Source organism: Cygnus atratus, chromosome 1 (assembly GCF_013377495.2).
Source record: "Cygnus atratus isolate AKBS03 ecotype Queensland, Australia chromosome 1, CAtr_DNAZoo_HiC_assembly, whole genome shotgun sequence".
Classification (NCBI taxonomy): Eukaryota; Metazoa; Chordata; class Aves; order Anseriformes; family Anatidae; genus Cygnus; species Cygnus atratus.
This window is the reverse complement of record NC_066362.1, coordinates 201,636,643-201,657,062: the sequence shown is the minus strand read 5'-3', so window position 1 is coordinate 201,657,062 and position 20,420 is coordinate 201,636,643. Positions and strand designations below refer to the sequence as shown.

Here is a 20,420-nt window from a genome sequence, read left to right as displayed (position 1 = left end):
CTGAATTTGGTGACTCTGCTGATGATCATATTGATTTCAACATGGTGTTCCATAATAGTATTTCTTTCTTGGTTTAGCCTTTTATCAACCTAAGCAATTATACAGTAAATAAATAAATAAATACAAAAATCCTATTCACGTTACACATTAAATGTACAGTTAGGAAAATAAAAAAATAAATTTGCCTGTATAACCTTAAATTGGACCCTTAGTGTAATGCAATGTTACAGTACTTAGTTATGCTATCATCTAACAACAGCTCCTTGTAGAATTCTGTCAACAGCTTTTCAGAAAAAGAAGCCACAGTTGTATTTTTTAGCCCTATATTATTATTTGCTGCCTTCAATAAAGCAACTATTTTACATTTCATATAGTTAGTACACAAACTTTAAACTGATTATTAAACTTTAGAAATGCATAATAATTGTCTGTGTAAGATTTCTGTTTGCTACCACATTCTTAGAATTCATAATAATTAATTTTAAAGTGAAATTTTACTTATTGTAAAGTCAACAATCTGTTATGTCCTGAGTAATCTACACGTATTTGTCAAATCTGTCAGAGATTCCCAAAGAATGGGATTTGACTATTTCTATCAGTGGAAGCTACTTAATACTCAGTTCTTTACAAAAATAAATAAATAAATAAATAAAATAAAATTGCAGAGTCTAGCTTAAGGCTTGTATGTAGATTTTTGAAATAAGATAGTGGAATCGGCAGTTATAATACAGGCAGTAATGGTACATAATGTTTAATAGCGCACAAAGTAAAAAACTGAGCCTAAGTACACACTACATGTATCCACCGACATGGACTCTTAAAGGAGCTATTACCACTTAAGCAAGATACCTTGGGGTAAATGTGTTTAATTCTGTAACAGTGTCAGCTCAGTTCTCAAGAGCAGTCAAAAGGGTAATTAGAATTTAAATAGGATCTGATAGAAAAAGAAGAGAGTACTAAAGATAATGTTTTTCTATATGAATCTATGATGCATCCAATTCTTGAATACTACATGAAGGCAACTCGATATAGCCCCAGAATAGGGTGACAGATGATCAAGGGTGTAGCATGGCTTTCAGATAGAGCTACATAAATGATAACTCCAGCATAGAAAAAGGATGATAGGGAGTAATAGAACAGAGATCTGCAAAAGCACCTGTAATAGGGAAGGTAGCAAACAATTATTACTAGCACTTTCTTATAACTCAGTGGCAGGGAGTATTCCATACATTGCCAAGTGAGTTTAAATTACAGAAAAAATAAATGTTTTTGAAATGTTCCCAAATGTTATCAATGTGCTACCAAGTAGCAGGCTTACAATACACAGAGGTAGAAATTTTTGGTATGTCATGATTGATTTGCTGGACCCACTGCCACTGGCTGTTGTTATGCCTGGGAACCTAGCAGTATTTAAATACAGATGAGGAAAAGTGCACAAATTCACAGTGGATAGACCCAGTAAACACAATTTGCTTGGCTTTCATTTCTGGTCCATGTGGTCCCTAATATGCTGATTTTCAGCAGCTAAGCAGGGAAGGGACATTATTTACTGTCCTTGTTCCCTGAACATCCCTGCAAGGGAGTAGGTACTGGTGCAGATGGGCCTGCAGTCTGACATTCTCACCATTCCTATGTGAAACATTCTTCTTTTCTGTTTTGCTGCAACAGAAAATTGTACTGTTTTTTTTATTATTATTATTATTTTTTCAAATTAGGCAGTCATTTTGTTTCCTAGTTCCTAAAGTTTAAGACTAATGAATGTAGAACTAGATGTAGAATATTAGAAGTTCTAAATTATTCTATTATGCCTTCTTGTAGGCTGTTGAAAACATGATTAAAATGTTTAAATTGTATTGCTGAGAGTAACGAGGTATCCTTATTATTCATTGCAGTGCTAAAATACTGCTATGATCTCAAGCACTTGTTTTGCAGTTATGGAAAACTTTAAGGCTCATGAACATAGCAGTTAATAATGCAAAAGCTGGGAAATAATTGATTACAGAAGGATTTCCAGAAATAACTAGGGTAATATCCTTCTTGTAGTTTCCTCCAGCTCTTCACACACCTTCTCTGACAGTCTTCCAGTTGAAATAAACATGTCATGTGAGTGTTTTGGTCTTATTCAAACTGCTAAGACATAACCTGTGAAATAAAATCAACTTTCAATTTTAAATAAAACTTCTGGACAATATGTATGGTTCTCCTAGAAGGTCATATGAATGAGAAACTAAAGAAGTCAAAGACATACATATGAGTCATTGGTTATTAGAAATAGAAGACTTCATTTCTATGAAATTGCTATTGATTTGTGTTTTTATAGTGACATAATTTTAAAGACAGTTCTTTTCACACTTCCTAGCAACGGTATGTTAGCAATACTAATGTATTATATGTTTTTATTGAACTTGGATACAATTAAAAATTGCTACTCAGAGGAAAAACAAAACAAAACAAAATTAACTGTTGAAGACTTGTAGAACTGTGAGATTTACTTTCTCTCAGACTGAATTTAGCATTTCCTGACTATAGTCCTACAGACTCAATATGCTATGAGAGTTTAGCCGGTTACCTTCCATAACACAAATGGTTTTAAAATCAAAAAAAAAAAAGAAAAAGTGTTAACATTTAATGTGCTATGTGTTGGCAACTGAACCCTCACAAACAGGATTCTGCAATAAGAAAAGTTAAAATTGAATTGAGGACCCCGCATGATGCTGAGGAGAGAATAGTTTTAATAAGGCCATCTTCTTATAACTTCTGTTGTGCAATAAAGCCAGCCTGAAATAATAACACAATGATGTTCCAAACAAAGAAAAATAAAGACTATAAACAACTAGGAGGATATGCTTTTCTTACACAATCTGTTATGAAAGAAATAAACAGAACCTTCACCAGATCAATACTCTACCTCCCCCTCTTATTGTTTTTTGCTGTTCCACAAATTAGTTAAACCTTACTGTGGAAATCTTGCCTCTTTACAGCTACTCTACAGCTCTCTACTGATTAACATTCCAGCTTTCAATTTTTTGGCGAGAGAAAAGTAATTTATTACTATCTGCTGTTCAAGCTACCATTTAAAAGCTTACCTTGTGGCACTGAGTGACTTGATTCTCTCTCCAGTCACTGAATTATCTTCTGAGGCATGCTCAAGCAAAGCTATGCTACTGCTGATACTTTCTGATGCCTTTCCTCTGCTCTTGTATACCTGATTCTTTTTCTAACTTAATTATTCCTGTCCATCCTGACCTAGTAGTTGTTGCTCTCATTTATCATAGGGATTACATTTTAGCTTGCAGATAAAAACAAAGAGCTGTAATCTGTGTTAATCACAAACAAACAAACAACAACAACAACAAACAGTTTAAAAGCAGAAAAGGATCAGATCTGCTAAGATATTACAGAAGCAGTTAGTTATTGTTCAGAGTAGACCCATATTTGACAATTACTTCTTGGATAAATTTATTATCATTTTATTGAGTATACATTAATATTCACTCTATTTGACATTTTAAGGGTATTCTTTTGAGTAAGTCTTCTGTGAAATCAAGACAACGAACAAAGTGCATTCTGAAACATAGTTCTTTGTCCTTCATCATTTTTAAAATTGCAAACATTGCTTAGTATTTATTACAGAGACAAACCCTCTGAAGCTGTACCTGCTGTCTCTGAAAGTGATGCAATTGCAAATAAACTACAGTGATTTGGTCTTTAAAAATATATATATAGCCATCTTTTACATTTTAGTTACAGCATGGCATATTACCTGCTGCATGTATTTTTGATTCATTTGAGGAATTAGTGCATCATAAAATAAGGCCTCAGTGTTTTCTTTGACTCTTACTTATTTTGCAAGATTGTTGCCTTCCAAAGAAGGCAGGCACTGTTGTAGATAAGTACTAGCTTGCCATAGAGAACAAGGTGAGAAGTCAGGATGATATTTCAAGATAGGCTGTTTCAGAAAGTGTCTTAAATTACTTTTAAAGATTACTGGCCTACATGGACCACAATCTGGGTGCCCAGGACAGCAATCTGCCCAGTATATTTTAATCATTCTACTCCTTTCCATTATTTATGCTTTCAGTTATTTTTATCTTATTTAATTTGCATTTGCTAAATCAAATTAGAAGATAACATAAATTTATCCTGATTTGAGCTTGATGCTTGATGTTGTATTCTACTTACTTTTCAAGTTCTTGCTTTTCCTTTTCCAATACAATGTATAGCCAGGGTCCAGATATGTACTTGGCAGTGTTAACATTCAGCAAGCCATGTGTCTAAATAGTATGAAAGTATCTAAGCAACCTGATCAGTCCATGGTTTTAATGACTACAAAGAATGACATCTGATGGCAAGTTTTATGGTGATACCAGTTCATTTCATAGGCCTTACAATAAGGACACATATTTTAAATTAACTGATGTCTGGAATCCTATTCTAAGCAAAGGATTAAAATGGTAAGTTTGAATTCTTTTCCTTAACCTTAAGAATTCTCACCAGCTCAATTACAGGTAATATGTTGTTAGCTAGGTCACAGTATCATTTCTGTTATAGCAATGAACAGAGGACTTTATACATCAGCACAGTCACTTGAGAAAGGATTGTTCCAATTTTCTGTCATCCTACCATCCAGCAAGATGGAAAGGAGAGAAAATACTAAATGTTTTGAAATTTCCTGGGTTCCACAAGACATTTTGTTTGTGACCCATGTTTATATTTGAAGGAGTAATTTGATTTCAATATCTAGGGTGATGCTGAATGTTTATCTTCATTTTGATTTTGGAAGCAGTTTGTAACTGTCCATTAGTGTAGCAATCCCTCATATCTGTCCATCTCTATAGCATGATTTGAGTCTCAGCACAAGCTTGGATGGTCAGTCACTGGTGACTTAATATAGTTTGAGCATTCACAATTTTTCAAAGGGTAGCGATACTCTCATGTCATCTACCACTCAGAGATGAGTAACTTGTCTTTAGTAAGTGAGCAAGCTGATTATGGACTGGTTAATGTCTTGAGCCATAGAGAAATCTACAGTTTGTATCCATCTTCCTGCACTGGGGCAATATTTCTTCATTTTTTTCACAGTAGGCATCATTTATATTTATTTTTATTTGTTCTTTAATATATCGTCTAAAAAAAGAGTGATTTTTGAGGGAATAAAAGGCAGTATGTGTCAAAAATTAAAAAATGTATGTGTAGTCTTTTATTTTTTTTTTCTTTTCCTCTGGATTTTTGATGTTGAAAACAGCAATTGATTTAGTAAATAAATTATTAAATCTAGCCTTCTGAAACAAGTGTGAGATGTGCTGAGAAAAAAACATTTGCTATCTTAAGTTCATTTTAAAAAGAATTGTGCTATATGCCTGACAGAATGCTTTATAATCAAATGAGTGACGACTTTGCTGTTTTGATAGTTGGTAACCTTAAATTGCCACTTTTAACTGTAAAGTTTTCCCTGGGAAAGTCAGGCAGAGAGAGTTCTCAAATCATATGTCAGATTGCTATGAATAATGTTATTAGCATTAAGTGAGACAAATTTTTACGTAAAGCAGCTAGCTACTCCTTTTTCCCCAAAGAACAAAACCAGAAACTAACAACAAAGGAAAATATGTTCTCTGTATCTGCCAGTGCATCCACAACCATAACAAATTCTGGTACCTGTGAAAGTCAGCACAAACCACACCCGTGTGAGGCACAGAATAGCCAGAAGAACCAAGAGAGTTTCATTAACTGCCTGGCCTCTTGATATTTTCAGGTCTGTGAAATAAAATTTTCATCTGGCTAATGCTGTATGGCTGTGATCAAAGACAGTGCCATGTACTGGATCTTCTGGCAGAAGCTAGGATATGGCAGCAATTTTATCTTGGCACTCTTTAGAGCAGAAACTCAGGAAATTATGAGTCAAGCTTCACTCTGCCAGTAGGCCCAGAGTATCTGCTGGGGCCCACACAATAGCTGGAGAAGTTACATGACTGGAAATGTACTATGTGGTGCGTTTTTCTTGAAAACTGCTGGTTGTCTCATGTGGATCCCTGGGTGGTACTAAAGGCTGCATCCCCTCCTCCACTCTCCCCTGGAGGCTCCCTGGGAGGTTCCTGGTAAGTATTTCTTTTCCGAAGTGGTTGGACTCTAGGCAGCAGAAAAGAAATGCTAGGTGACCTCTCAATGCCAGTTTTAGGACTGATGATTGTTCCTCATATCGAGCCTCACAGGTGGTAGTCCATAATTCGGAGCAAGAGAGCAAGTGAGATTACTGTAACCTTGACAGCAAGGTTACCTGTTTGGGATGTGGTCTACATAATCAGATTTTGAAGGCTAAATCTGAAAAGAGAGCAAAGAACTGTTGAAAGGAATTACCTGCCAGTGAGATGAATTTCTTGCACAGTGTTACCATCTCTACAGTGTTGTTCTAGGATATGGCTCACATTGACTACAGCTTCATTAGCAAAGCCTCAGAACAATGAGGCAGGAATTTTTTTTATTTTTTTTATTTTTAACAAATAATATGTACTTCATCTTAACCTAATGGGTAAAAACACCTGTTTTCAGGTAATAAACATCATATTTTCTTCTAAGTGGTAACATAGAAATGCTTGAAAAAGAAAAATAAGGAGGAAAAAAAAAAAAGAGCGTTTGGGAAAATTTGTCACTGAACTTCAGAGGTAAGGTATTCCCATTCAGTGCCATACTTCTGTAAGCTAGTTTTATGGCACACATATTTGGTCTATATATGCAGTTGCTTGTATGCTGTAATACTGTTCAAATTCTAAAGTTTCCTTTAACAGCACACTTTACTTGTCACAAAAGCCCTACTGAAAGGGTCTTGACAAATTTGCTGTGCATGCTTTTAAACTGATTGCTGTTTTCTCTGTATTCTTGGCCACTAATATGCACCTGATCTTTTACTCTTGTCTCTGTATCACCAGGCCTCCTGAACCTGTTTACAGCACTGTGAACAAACTGTGTGATAAACCACCTTCTCCTAGGCACTATTCCCCTGTCGAGTGTGACAAAAGCTTCCTTCTTACAGCTCCCTATCCCCACTACCACGTAGGCCTGCTCCCTGACTCTGAGATCACCAGGTACTGCATGCGCTTGTTCCTCACATCCTTCATTAGAGTGCATGAACATCATTAGATTTATCTCATAGTTTGCATCTTCACCATAGATCTTCTTTTTCTACAACTTTTGCTTATTTTTAACCATGCTTTAACATCTGCACTACTGGAAGATATATGCTACCTTGGTATATAATTTTGATCATCCAAAATCCAGTGATGATTACAGGCAACGTTTTGATCCATTGGAATGGTGCTCTAAAATAAGGCTATGTCATATGTACTACATTTTACAACTTAATTCAATATATGTTTATCTGTAGATATGGAAAGTAACTAAGACTTCACTGAAAGCTGTAGTAATTTGGTTTGAATTCAGTCATTTTATTTCCGTGTTGTGCATACTTGGTTCATCTTTGGGTTTACAGGGTGGCTGCCTAAGCCACTCAGAAGAAAATGAGAAAAAAAAAATAATCACCTCTTTCACCAAGTCACGGCTGAAAGTATGTTTAAAATTTAGCGCTCTGTAGGCTAGCTGTGCTCTGAGAGGACAGTTAGTAAAACCTAAAATGATGAGCATTTTCCTGATTGACGAAATGGAAGACACTGCTATAAAATAATTAGTGATTACCTCCAAGAAATATCTAATAAAGAAAAACATACTATTCAAAAGTGTATGGTAGTGTAACCAGGCTACTCTTCCATAGTCTGTTAGCATAGTAGCAAACTATTTGCAAACAGGACATCTTTTATATTCTACAGCAGAAGAAAAAAATAATTGTATTTGGAGCTTTGATCATAGACATTTAGCACAGAAAGCACTTTTCAAAGAAAAGAGTACTGTGGGAAGAGGAGAGCAGAAACGTGTAAGTAGAAAGTAAAACGCTAAATTAATGTAAGATACAATAACAGGAAAGAAACCCTGGGGATTAGAAAAACAGCTGTCGAAGGCATTGCAGTGCTATGAAATAGGAAGATAAATTAAAAAAGCAATAAGACAAATATGATTGAAAAATGCAACAGATGTGGTAAGACCATACAGAAGCTGTTGGTTTATTAGAATGAAAACTGTGTAGCTTCTAGAATTTGTAAAAAGATGCTTAATCACTGGATAAAGTGGTTAGTCCAGCTGCTTGGGCCAGTACAGATATGGTTGAAAAACAGTGATAAGGGCAACATTTCTATAAAGGTATAAAAAAATCCAGAAGGGTGCTAGGCACTAACAAATCTGTCCACAATATTTTTAATTTCTCTGCAGATACTAACTTAAAGGAAGTAATAATTAAAAAAAAAAAAAAAAGTAAAATGATCTTTACGTATGTGAGTAATTTGTCTATAAGCATTACAATGCTTCTGTATGTTCAGAGACAGACAACAGAGGAGATCATTATAAAAATATCCTTATTCAACAGTTGTCCTTTTAGAAAGAAACGAACCAACCTGAATTAGAAAGTGAAACAAGTGGGTTCCATGGGAATTTGCTGCCATGCAGGTGTGCATTGGGAGCACTGAGGACTGTAGCTTGCTAACCATAGACAGGTACAATCCATCGCTCAGTAAATGGTGAATCTCTATAGACAGGACTGTCAGGGCTGTGCGGAGAAGGGTGAATTTGTTTAGGGTACTACCTGCAGACCAGATATTCAGATGTCAGTAATCAGTGGAGCCCTAGAGAGCTAGGATTTGTGCCTACTTGGTGTTGTTCACTACATCCTTTTGTTTTGCCATGTGATTGATTGAATACTTGGTCATCAGACATTTGATGACCTGCTATCAGGACTTAAAAACCTGGGTTTTGTTCTACTGAGTTAATGGTTCTCTTTAATAACAAGGTTTTATTTCTCTTCTTTCCAGTTTGATGTTAAAATAAAGTTTAAAAATAAGCCCTAGTGCTTGTGCATTTAACCATTTTGTTTGTTTCAGTGTTCCAACAAAAACTTCAGAGAGATTACAAAAAGATGAGAAAAGACACAACTCATGGTTAAATGCTCTGCAATATGCTCTGCTATATGCTGTGGTAAAGGCAACTGATTGCTATCATTTATACTTCCTCCCCACTGTGTAATTACATTCAGATGGAAAATATGACAGTTTTTGATATTCTCAAATGCTGTCAGCTTTTCCACTGGACTTTTTGAATAACTGACCATGGAAGAAACCAGTTGAAATACTTTTCACTGAAATGCCTTTGGTGAGGAAAGTGACAGCTTTACAACACACACCATGATCTAATTTCCAAATGGACCCAGTATTTGTAGTTGGACAGTATATTTTAGAAAAGTATTAAGCCCTTTCAAACACTATTAGAAGTGGCTATTTTTTCAGAAGTGTCCATTGTGTACAGTCCTAATCTTCACAAAAGTGATGTGTCTCAGGGATGCATTGTGTTGAATATTTGGAAGAACTAATCCATAAGAAGACTATCTTCTTATTTCTGCTACCATCTTTATTGGGATCTGCACTACAAAAAAATCCTCCAGTATTGCCCAAGTATCTTGAGGGGTCTCCCTTTACTCACATCCTCAAAAATTCCTCAAAGCCCTATCCCCCCAGGTTATATACTGATTTGCTCTCCAGTCAAATATGAAGAGATCTCTGTCTTCTTGAAGAGGTCCTAGAAAATTCAGAATTTGTTATCCATAGGTTTAAGGAAGGTGCAGTGGTTACTTGCTTGTTTAGGTGACTGCAGTTGTTGTATTTCAGTGCTCCAGTACTGAGAATCTGCTGGTGAACTGCAAGAAATTTGGTTTGACAAATAGCTCTCCCAAAAGAAGAGGAACATGATGTCTTGTTCTCCCAACTGAAATGCTTGTAAGCCAGCCAACACCTTTCAAACTGCTGCTCCAGATAATTTGTTAGCTACTCCTCAGATGATCACTTTGTCAAGGCTCATTAACTTAATAGGCAAAGAGAATTCATAGGCCAAAGCCTTATTTGTCTATAATAAATTCAAGTTTATAACCTTTGCTTTTATGGTGATCTATATCGGCTTCTGGGAGGCTTGGCAGTCTAGAACAATATACTCAAATTTTAGGATTAAAGTTATTTTTTTTCTGATCAGATCTTGTGCATTGACGTTAACAGGTCTGTGTCAATGTTCAAGAGCTGAAAATCTGTCCCACTGAAGGCAGAAAAAAAATCTGTACCATCAAAGTAGAGAGAAATTTTGGAGTAGTAGGTTTCCCTTTGAGAGCACCAAGTGGGAATGGATACAGGATTTTCATGTCCTGGCCTCTGTCATTATTGACAATTATGTGTACAATTAGAAGATAAGTGGCAGCAAAAGAAAATTGTAGCTCAGACTAACACTGTTTCTACAAACAAGAGACTTTGTTTCTGCATAATGTAACAGAACATGTTGAGTTCATGGTCTTTGTGCTGAGAGCTTCATTACATTCATCACAATGACGCACTTCAAAAATGCTTCAGTTCTGTCCAAAATTGACTTCCCTGTCTTCACCTTTTTTTTTTTTTTTTTTTTTTTTTTTCACTCCAGTTGCCAGCACAGTTTTTGCTAAAGGGTAGTCTCAATATTGTTAATGTGTGGGATATTTTTCTTTCATAGCTGTTTGTTTTTCTCCTAAGCTTTTGATCATGAAGCCACGTGATTGCATCAATATGCTTGAATTCATGTAGTGGAAAACCATACTTTGTAGTCATAGGAGAAAAGCTTGGAAACATGATCCATTCTTAGAAATAAATGAAAATCTTGTTCATCTGAAGTCTGGTATTTGTGAGCTTTCAGATCTCACTTTGGGGGCTTGGGTGCCTGAATTTAAAATATTTGGCTTGCTTTTTAAATTAAGATTAGTTTCTTGAAGCCTGGCCCAGTTCTAGCTGACACTGTGATCTGCAATCTTAGGCAAGGTACTTAATGATTTTGTATTTTATTTTCCCAGTCTATGAAAGTATTTTAACAGTGATCTCATGAGCATCTCTGAAAACTAGTGCTATCTGTGACAATTGCAACCTATTATTAACAGCAGTTTGTGTTATTATTTAATAACACAATTAATGATTTTAAGGTATTGGATGAATTAATGATAACAGTTTGTGGGACTGCCACTACTTTTTCACCTATGGGGATTAGGGGGAAAACATACTATTGGCACAGGGCTCTGCAGCAAAGTCTTTTACAGGAAACAAAATGCTATTTTCATAGGTATTCAGGGGTAACTGAGCATCACATGACTCAAAAAAGTTATGCAAATAAAATTATGCGTAAGTGTATACAATGCATATTGGTAAGGAGCCTATAATGTCCATAGTCTTAATGATTGATATGTGGGGCTACTTCTGATGTGTGGCTGAATTCCCACAGCTGCCAGCATGAGCACACAAGGGCCACTCTGCTCAGTATTCTCTGCAGCTGACTAGTGCATGCCTACAGTGCTATGCACTACTGATTATGGTCACTTCATTTCATTTTAGGGATCCCTGAGATCCCTCTATAGGGTGTGAAGGGACAGCTGAGAAGGTGCTGTTTTCTTTTCACTGATCATATCAGGAACCTAAGGTAACTACACTTCACAAAGGTGTGAATGGTGGGGCTCTCTAGTGCTTATTGCTATAGTGTTCTTTCTCATTTGTTATTATCTGCGTGGATTTTTCTTCACAATAACTGTAGTGGTTTCACACCCATGGCTAGCTAAGCATCACCACACCACTCTCTCACTCCCACTCCTCAACAGAACACAGGGAGAAATTATGATGAAAGAAAAGCGCATGGGTTGAGATAAGGACAGGGAGATAATCCACAAATTACTGCCTTGGACATAGGGAGATTAATGTTATTTTCTGCCTATCACTAGCAGACTACAGCAGTGAGAAACTAAAAGCAAAATAAAAACACCTTCCTCCCATTCACTCTCTTCCACCTCCTCCTCCCAAGATGTGCAGGGGAATGGGGAATGGGGGCTGCGGTCAGTCCCTGATGCTTCATCTCCGCCGCTCCTTCACAGTCACTCTCTGCCCCTGCTCCACGTGGGGTCCCTCCCACGGGATGCCGTCCTTCCCAAACTGAGCCTGCGGGGTCTGCCCACAGGCTGCAGCTTTTCAAGAACTGCCCCAACATGGGTCCATACCACGGGGCCCATCACTCAGGAGCAAACTGCTCCAGCACAGGTCCCCCACGGGCGGCAGCTCCCCCCAGGCCCCCTGCTCCCGCGTGGGCTCCTCTCCATGGGCTGCAGCTATGGCCCTGGGCCTGCTTCTGCGGGGGCTCTCCATGGGCCGCAGCCTCCTCCAGGCCACATCCACCTGCTCCACCAGGGGCTCCTCCACGGGCTGCAGCGTGGAGATCTGCTCCATGTGGGACCCATGGGCTGCAGGGGGACAGCCTGCTCCACCAGGGGCCTCTCCACAGGCCACAGGGGAACTTGTGCTGCGTGCCTGGAGCACCTCCTGCCCTCCTTCTGCACTGACCTTGGGGGCTGCAGGGCTGCTTCTCTCACAGTTCTCACCCCTCTCTCCCAGCTGCTGTAGCACAGCAGGATTTTTTTCCCCCTTCCTTAACTCTGCTCTCCCAGAGGCCCATCCAGTGTAGCTCATGGCTCAGCTCTGGCCAGCAGTGGGCCCATTTTGGAGCCTTCTGGAGCTGGCTTTGATCTGACATGGGGCAGCTGCTGGGCTCTGCTCACAGAGACCACTTCTGCATCCCCGCTGCTGCCAAACCCTTGCCACATAAACCCAATACAATAGCCTGCTGGGAACAAGCTTATTGTCAAAATGATGCATATAGCTGTACTTGTGCGTGGCTGCCTTCCAGGGAGGCTCTTGTCATCATTATTGAAATTCACATCATACAGGAGTACTCATCGTCCCCTTTTCAATCCCATGTGTTTAATATTGGAATTATATCTCCCAAAACATATCTAGCTGTATTTTGAGCTTTCTGAAATGCCTGACAACCTGAAGATGGGATCTATGAAGGAGGCAGTAAATAGCATGGAGATTACAAAATTTGGTCTTCAACTTGCCCCAGATAAACACAACCACCTTTCTTGAATTTACAATGAACTTCTTCTGTTTTAGTCATATTCATTTACTTTGAGAAAAAAAAAAAAAAAGAAAGAAAAAAAAATTGCAAAATTGGAATTGAGTCTGTTTTGGATAAATGAGTTTAAATATTTAATATCAGAATTGCAGCAGATTTGTACTTTTCCCTATTATAATACCTTGGAATCAACTTCTGGACTGATCTTCGTCTTAAACAGTCCAACCACAGACAGCAAGCTTATATATGGGAACTAGTACCATTAAATAGCATTGCTTAAAGATGATGGAAGGGAATAAGTGAACAATTCTTTGTGTGGACTTTGATCAGCAAAATAGGCAACACTGAGGTTCAACTTATTCAGTGTCAGTGGAAACAAATTCATCTTTTAGTCAAAGAGCACTTAGGAAAAAAATGGTACATTTAAAATAAGCCTTGGTAAAGTATTTCACTAAAACCATAAGGTGGCATTTTCAAAGAATGAGCACCACTTCTCTTTTTGAAAACTGACTTTTAGACACATCTGTGCCTAAACACATGTTTAGGCATTCAGAAGTACAGAATATATATCAGCCCTTAAGCAATTTAAGGTATTAAACTGGTCATCACGGAGTCTGATGTGGGTAGTGATGTTCATACTGATCAGCACTGAGGCATCCTGTTGTTGCTGATTTCAGTGAGAATTAGCTATTTGAGTGTTACAGTCTTAACTCCCTAAACCACATCCTTAGAAATTCAAGTACCTCTTTAACTCTGGCACCTAGATATTTCTAAAAATAAGCTTGACTCACAAGTGGGAACACACATTGCAGTGACTGACAAGATGCAGTCCAGATGCATCCAGCTACGTGCCCATAATGCTTGGCTGGGCTGGGCTGCTTCTGAATGCAGCTCAAGAACTTCAATATTTTATAGTCATATGTTATACACAAAACAAAATCAGCATAAATGGTATTGATTAACTCTCTACAAGTGGAATGCAATGTCCCAATGTAGATTGTCCCTGCCTGTGAATCAGACTCCTGAGACCCTTAAATTATTCAGGATCTTTTGGAAATGATACAAATTCATGGTGGATTTGCCTTATTACTTTTAATTAACAACTTTAAAAGTCTCTACTGGAACGGTTTCCTGTAATTTCTTTTAAATCCTGATTCAAGTGTTCTCTTTAAGTAAATGATCCAGTCATATTGCTGTTGTAGTTAATGAAAGAAAAATGATGCTCAGCTTTCATGTTATTTTGCATGGATGAATCTCTGACCCTGATAAGCACTAACATTCCTATAGACTCTCTTATGCTCTTTCCTTTTTCTTTAATGAAGAGATTTCTATTTTGGACACTATTAATTAAAATGATTAGAAAGATGCACCTTTAGAAAACTCAGAGAGATGATTGCAGGAGAAACTTAATCTGTAGAGGCATAAATTCTCTACAGTTCAAGTGGTTAATTATGTAAAGTTATAGAAGCCTTTCAGGTTAAGATGGGATGCTTCAGGTTAGAGCTGCTGGGCTTTATTTCCAGTTGTGCTGCTAACTAACTCTGTTTAGTTGAGCAGTCATGTAATTCTATTTGTCCTGCTTTATCTATCATTAATGATAGATAATCTTCTTATATTGAGAAGGATAAGTAATATCGTTACACAGAATAGAAGAAAATTAAAAGGAAATAGGAAAAAAAAAAAAGTTGTTTCTATTCTATCATTTGGGAAATGTTTTGCATTGTAGGAATAGCCTAAGAAGTCTAGCAGTATTCTTGGCTACATGAGGCAAAGCATGGCCAGCAGGCCGAGGGAGGTGATCCTTCCCTTCTGCTCAGCACTGGTGAGGCTGCGCCTGGAGTGCTGGGTACAGTGCTGAGCTCCCAGTACAAGAGAGACCTGCACATACTGGAGAGTCCAGCTCAGGGCTACCAAGGTAATCAAGGGACTGGAGCACTTCTGTGAGGAGAGGCTGCGAGAGCTGGGGCTGTTCAGCCTGGAGAAGAGGAGGCTCAGTGGGGAGTCTCAAAAAAATCTATAAATACCTGAAGGAAGGGTGTAAAGAGGATGGAGTCATGCTATTTTTAGTGGTGCCAGTTGCAGGACAAGAGGCAGTGGGCACAAAGTGGAACACAGGAGGTTCAGTCTGGACATCAGAAATCACTTCTGTGCTGTGCAAGTGACAGAGCACTAGCACAGGCTGCCCAGAGAAGCTGTGGAGTCTCCTCCTTGGAGATCTCCCAAAGCCACCTGGACGTGGTCCTGGGCAGCCTGCTCTGGGTGTCCCCGCTTGAGCAGGGATTGGACCAGATGGACCCAGAGGTGCCTTCCAACCTCATCCATTCTGTGATTCTGTGAATCTGTGTTTCTGTGATTTTGTGAATATATAGTTTGATTTTCAGAGATAGTGTGTCTTCTGTGAGCTATAGATCTACTTTTTTTTTTTAATGTTGTGCACTCATGGAAATTAAACTGTGTATTCTTAATGCATAAAATGTACAGAAATATTAACACAGTTTAGTTAAATAGCAGTATTTTCTTTACTAGGTCATTAGAGAAGAGATGAATGTCAGTTCTTACAAAGAAAACATCTGTAAATCACTGGTATTAAGTTTTTCCTGCTGTTATGATTACAAACATACCCACGGAGAGACATCTGGGAATAAAGGAAGATGTATCCTTCCTTTTCAAGCCTATAAGCAAGCTCTGAAATTCAATCTCTCAGAAAGACCAAAGAAACACTCCTGAATGCCAATCCTATGTGCCAATGCTATGCCTTTTCTGTGTTAATGGTGAAGACTGGGACCAGGAGACTAAAAGGATATCAGACCACTTTTAACTGGATCCTGCCTGAGGATTTTGGCCTGGACAGTCTGTCACCCAGCATGGGGAGGGTGAGGTGGACCATGATACCCAAATTGAAATTTAACTGGATCCTGGTGTCTGCTACAGAGGATGCCACCCACCCACCTAACACTGTCTCCTGCAGTTATTGTCTAGTGATGTTTCAGATTATTTCATGAAAATCCAAACAGTCCATTCATAACTAAGTCCACACCATAACTATTTTGTTTGAAACAACAATTTCTGTGAGACCCATTTTCAATATACATAAGAAGTGTCTCAAACACTTTGTTCAGGTCTATGAATCTGGTCTAAAAATACCCTTGAAACAGTTCTTCCAAAAAGATAGAGCACTAGAGCTTCATACACAATGTTCAGATACTTCAGAGTGTTGGGAGAAATTTAAACCCACATTTTAAGTATTGATTCCGTACCAGGTTTAGGGTTTTTTTTGTTTTTTTTTTTTAGGTGTATTCAGAACAAACGACAGAAACTTGACAGTGTCACTCTGCAGACAACTGCTACACTAACAAATTGAAGTCATTCACTAATTCAAGTCTTGTCCACAGTGATGAAAGTTAATGGCAATTATTACCTGACGACTGTCTAAAGGCCAAAGTGAGAAATGAGTTTGGAGATTTCAGTTTCATTCCTGTGGACGAATTTCCACATCATAAAAATCATCACTCCATCTGTCACAGTAATTGCTAGACCCTCAGCTCATCAAAAAAAACAAGAATAGATTTAACCTGGAGAACAAATTACTCTTTTTACCCCCAGAGAGAGTTCTTTGAGTTAGAAATAAGACTGTGGAGACAGGGTAAATAAAGCTACCCTGTGGCTACCTATGCTTTATCTGTTGGAGGAAGAATAATTTCCAGGGCTGCAGCTACACGCAAAATAAATAAATAAATAAATAAATAAATAAAGAGAAAGCTTACTGGTTAGAGCAAAGAACTGGTTAAAGCTTGGAACTCGGAAATTTCCCTGAACCACTGACAGGTCATATGACCCTTGGCAGATTAAGAATTTCCTTCAAATTTGCCCAGTTGTGAAATATGTGACCTGCATCCACGGACCCCAATAGCAGCCCTCGAAGTTAAAATATATTTCCAACAGATGCAGATATGCATGACTTTCTGTACTGCAAAAACAAGAGTGATCATTAGTACCAAGTGGAGTGATAGGAGGCATTGCTGCAAGCAGGTGGGACCTCTAATTATATCAGTGTAATTTGTCATGGAAATGCGAGAGAATTATAACAGCAGCAGTAATGTGCTAGTCTTGTTTTACACTACAGTTATCCCACTGGAGTAATATATTGCTGAATCAGGCTCTCAAATGATTTTCTATCTAATTATTACCATTTATTATTGTTGACATAAGCCATATATGTAGTTTCTTGCAAATATGTCCATTTTTGTTGGTTTAGTAAGTCAAGTAAGGTCTGAATTTGAATGGGGAATATGTCTAAACATACATTTGTGAAACAGAAACAGAGGGTTGCACTCTTTGCCGAATCTGTGCTAGGCCAATCATAGAATTATAGAATCATTAAGGTTGGAAAAGCCCTCCAAGATCATCTGGTCCAACCATCCTGGACCAGGATGATCTTGCAAGCCCATCCAAGGACACTGTTTGGAAGGTGTTGCAAAACTAAATGAACTGTTTAAACTCAGTCCTCATCTCTTGTACTCACTGTTTTCACAGCACTTTACTTTTTCTGACCCAAAAGCATATAATACTAATTAATCATAGAATCATAGAACTGCTTGGGTTGGAAGGGACCTTAAAGACCATCTACTTTCAACCCCTCACCATGGGCTGGGATGCCACTCACCAGGTCATGTTGCCTGGGGCCTCATCCAACCTGGTCTTGAACAACTCCAGGGATAATTAATGAGGTAGTCAGAAACACAGAAATACAGAGATTAAAGAAAATCCTGGCATAATGGAATCCAACTCATTGGTCTAATGTAAAATTTCTACATATTTTTGTTTCCCATTGCAGATTTTTTTTCCCACTATCAGAACGTATCTGTACCTTTATGGGGCCATGAGAACAATAATTACTTAATATTTATTTATCAATAGTCATTACATTTCCTATTTAAAAAAAAAATGTTTCTCTTTAAAATTATTGGCTATATAACTGGAACCATTTGCTTGCAGATACTTCAGTGTGATATAAGCAATGGCAACAAGAAACATAAATACATTATTTAAGAACCTTATCTAACTTTGAGCTGGACTGAAAGTCTCAAAAAAACTTCAGGAGGTGCTGTGCATTGTTCATAAATTCTGTCTGGCAACACAGTTAATACAAAAGGGTTTATGAAAATGGGGAAAATAGCAGAAAGGAAAACCAAAATTATGAGAAACTAACCTCTCATTTATCTACACAGTACATTTATGTACATATGCTACAGTAAGTGAGCTGTTTTTAAATACCGTCTAGATTTTGAATAAATATCAGGCTAATTATAGGTTAAGCTTTTCTTTTGGTGTGGAGAGGACTGATAGACATTTTTATTATTGATTTAAACTCATTTTCATGTAAATATGCCTATAAATGTTTGTAGTATTTAACAGACATGGAAGATAGTGCATAATTTTTTTAAAAAACACTACGTGATTCACTAGCCTAGTGAGAAAATTTGCTGTTGTAAAATGTAAGATGAGCTTTCAGATACTCTCAAGAGTCAAAGTGAAACTGATTTTCAATAAAATACAGATTTGGAAGTACCTAAATTACATTTGAAAGTAAAATGTGAACTACTAAAGGAATACAGGCCAGAGATACATAGGCAAGAATCTGTTAATTTCTGTTTAGATTCCATAGTTTGGCATGTTGTTGATTTGGAAACCATGACACTTCTGCTCTTCTGTCTCAGTTTGAATATTGAATTTTCTTTCTTTTCACCTTTCAAATGGAAAGTAGGCTGAGTATACACAAGCTAGAACACATCAGCCCATTTTTAATTCCTAATTAATTTCACTCCAGTTGACTTGTGTCCGTATTTTCTCACTTCCCTTGATGGTATGAGAATTAGTAGCTCAGTCCTTCAAGAAGAATATTTTAAAGCTGTTATGGCATTTGTGGAGTAGTTGGATTTACTATATGTTTGGCCAACAAAGTTATTTGTTGATTACATAAAAAATATTTTTTTTCCCTCTAGACTTACCTTCTAATGATGTAACCCTGCAGTAAAATCTAAATATGACTTCAAGTCTTTAACATTTCTGTTATAGATTCCACCTCAGTTCAGAATAAACATAAGAAGGATAGTTTATCCTGGTGAACAAGTGCTGTGTCTATGTGCAGTCAGTTTCTCTTCCACTTCCATAGTATCATTAGTAAATTTGTATAAGTACTGTAATCTTTTCATATGTTAGTTATATGTTTAAAAAGTGTATGTGGAAGGAGGAGGAAGTAACAAAGCCTTACTGTATAGGAAGGCACAAATGTTTAAGAACATTGGTTCATTACTGGGAGCTGCTCAGGTGTTCTTAGTGTGGAGCTCTGAGATTGTGGAGTTCATTTATCACTATACTGTGATAAAAAAAAAAAAGTTCTCATTTTCATTCACATTTTCTTGAAATGTGATTAAAAAAAAAAGGCACACACAATAAATGAACGTTTCTCAGGATTTACTGTTTATCAATATCCTCACAAGAGTCTCTTTCCAGCTACTGTCTGTGAAGGACCCTGGGATAAGAACCAAAATCTCTGGGAGTTTGAAAATACTGAAACTTTGTTTCGTAATTGAAAAGTGGAGGGTGAATATTTAGAGTTAATATTTTGACAATGTAAGTTACACAGTTATTGTACTTCACCATAGTTTCTTAAGCATCAGAGCATTTACGTATATTAATTTGAGAAGTATCACTTGGTGGGGGACAGAAAAGGGAGGGGAGAAAAAAGTATTCTTATTTATTGCCAAGAAATATAGGGGAAATACGAAATCCTGAGCATCAGTTTTTGATAGGAGACAGTGAAAAGTACAAAACTACCCCTGCTAAAGTATATGTACTTATGCAGAGATGTTCAGTGCCAATTTACAATAGTGGGACAAATGACATAGATGTTCATCTTAAGCTACAGTCGTTATAAGGCACTGTATTGATATGAAGTCTCTGGAAAAAGTAAAGCCACTGGGAAGGTCCATGGGAAAGAAAATGAAAAAATGCACATTACATGTCCAGAAAGGGTTACAAGCTCTACACATCCCTGAGTTTTGCGGAAGTCTAGTTATGCAACTGACCTTTTTGAGTTGAACCTAAATTTAACTAAGTTGTTGGTGTAAATATGCATGCAGAATTTGTCGATGTTTTGGGACCTTAAACAGTTTATTCTTTAAAAGGTTTTTGCTTCATTTTTAAAGAACAGCACTAGCAAGTCAAGCCAAGTCAAGCTTCCATGTCATCATATTTAAATTTGCCAATTTTGCTACTCCTGTATTACCACTTCACACAGAAAAAAACATGGTAGTTTAGTGTCAAGTAACAGCAATGCGGCATTGATACAACTTACAAAATGACAGGTT

The 20,420-nt window shown here is 37.4% G+C and overlaps 1 protein-coding gene across 4 annotated transcripts in view; it reads left to right on the top strand.

Moving 5' to 3' along the window:
* DLG2 (discs large MAGUK scaffold protein 2) overlaps nucleotides 1-20,420 on the top strand; it is a 1,033,555-nt gene that overhangs the window by 757,700 nt on the left and 255,435 nt on the right. Inside the window, exon 16 of one of the 4 annotated variants that reach the window (XM_050713155.1) lies at nucleotides 6,924-7,079. The exons of the other annotated variants lie outside the window; for them this stretch is intronic. Coding sequence (XP_050569112.1) covers nucleotides 6,924-7,079 — 156 coding nt within the window. The remainder of the gene's footprint in view (nucleotides 1-6,923; nucleotides 7,080-20,420) is intronic. 4 annotated transcript variants of the gene reach the window in all.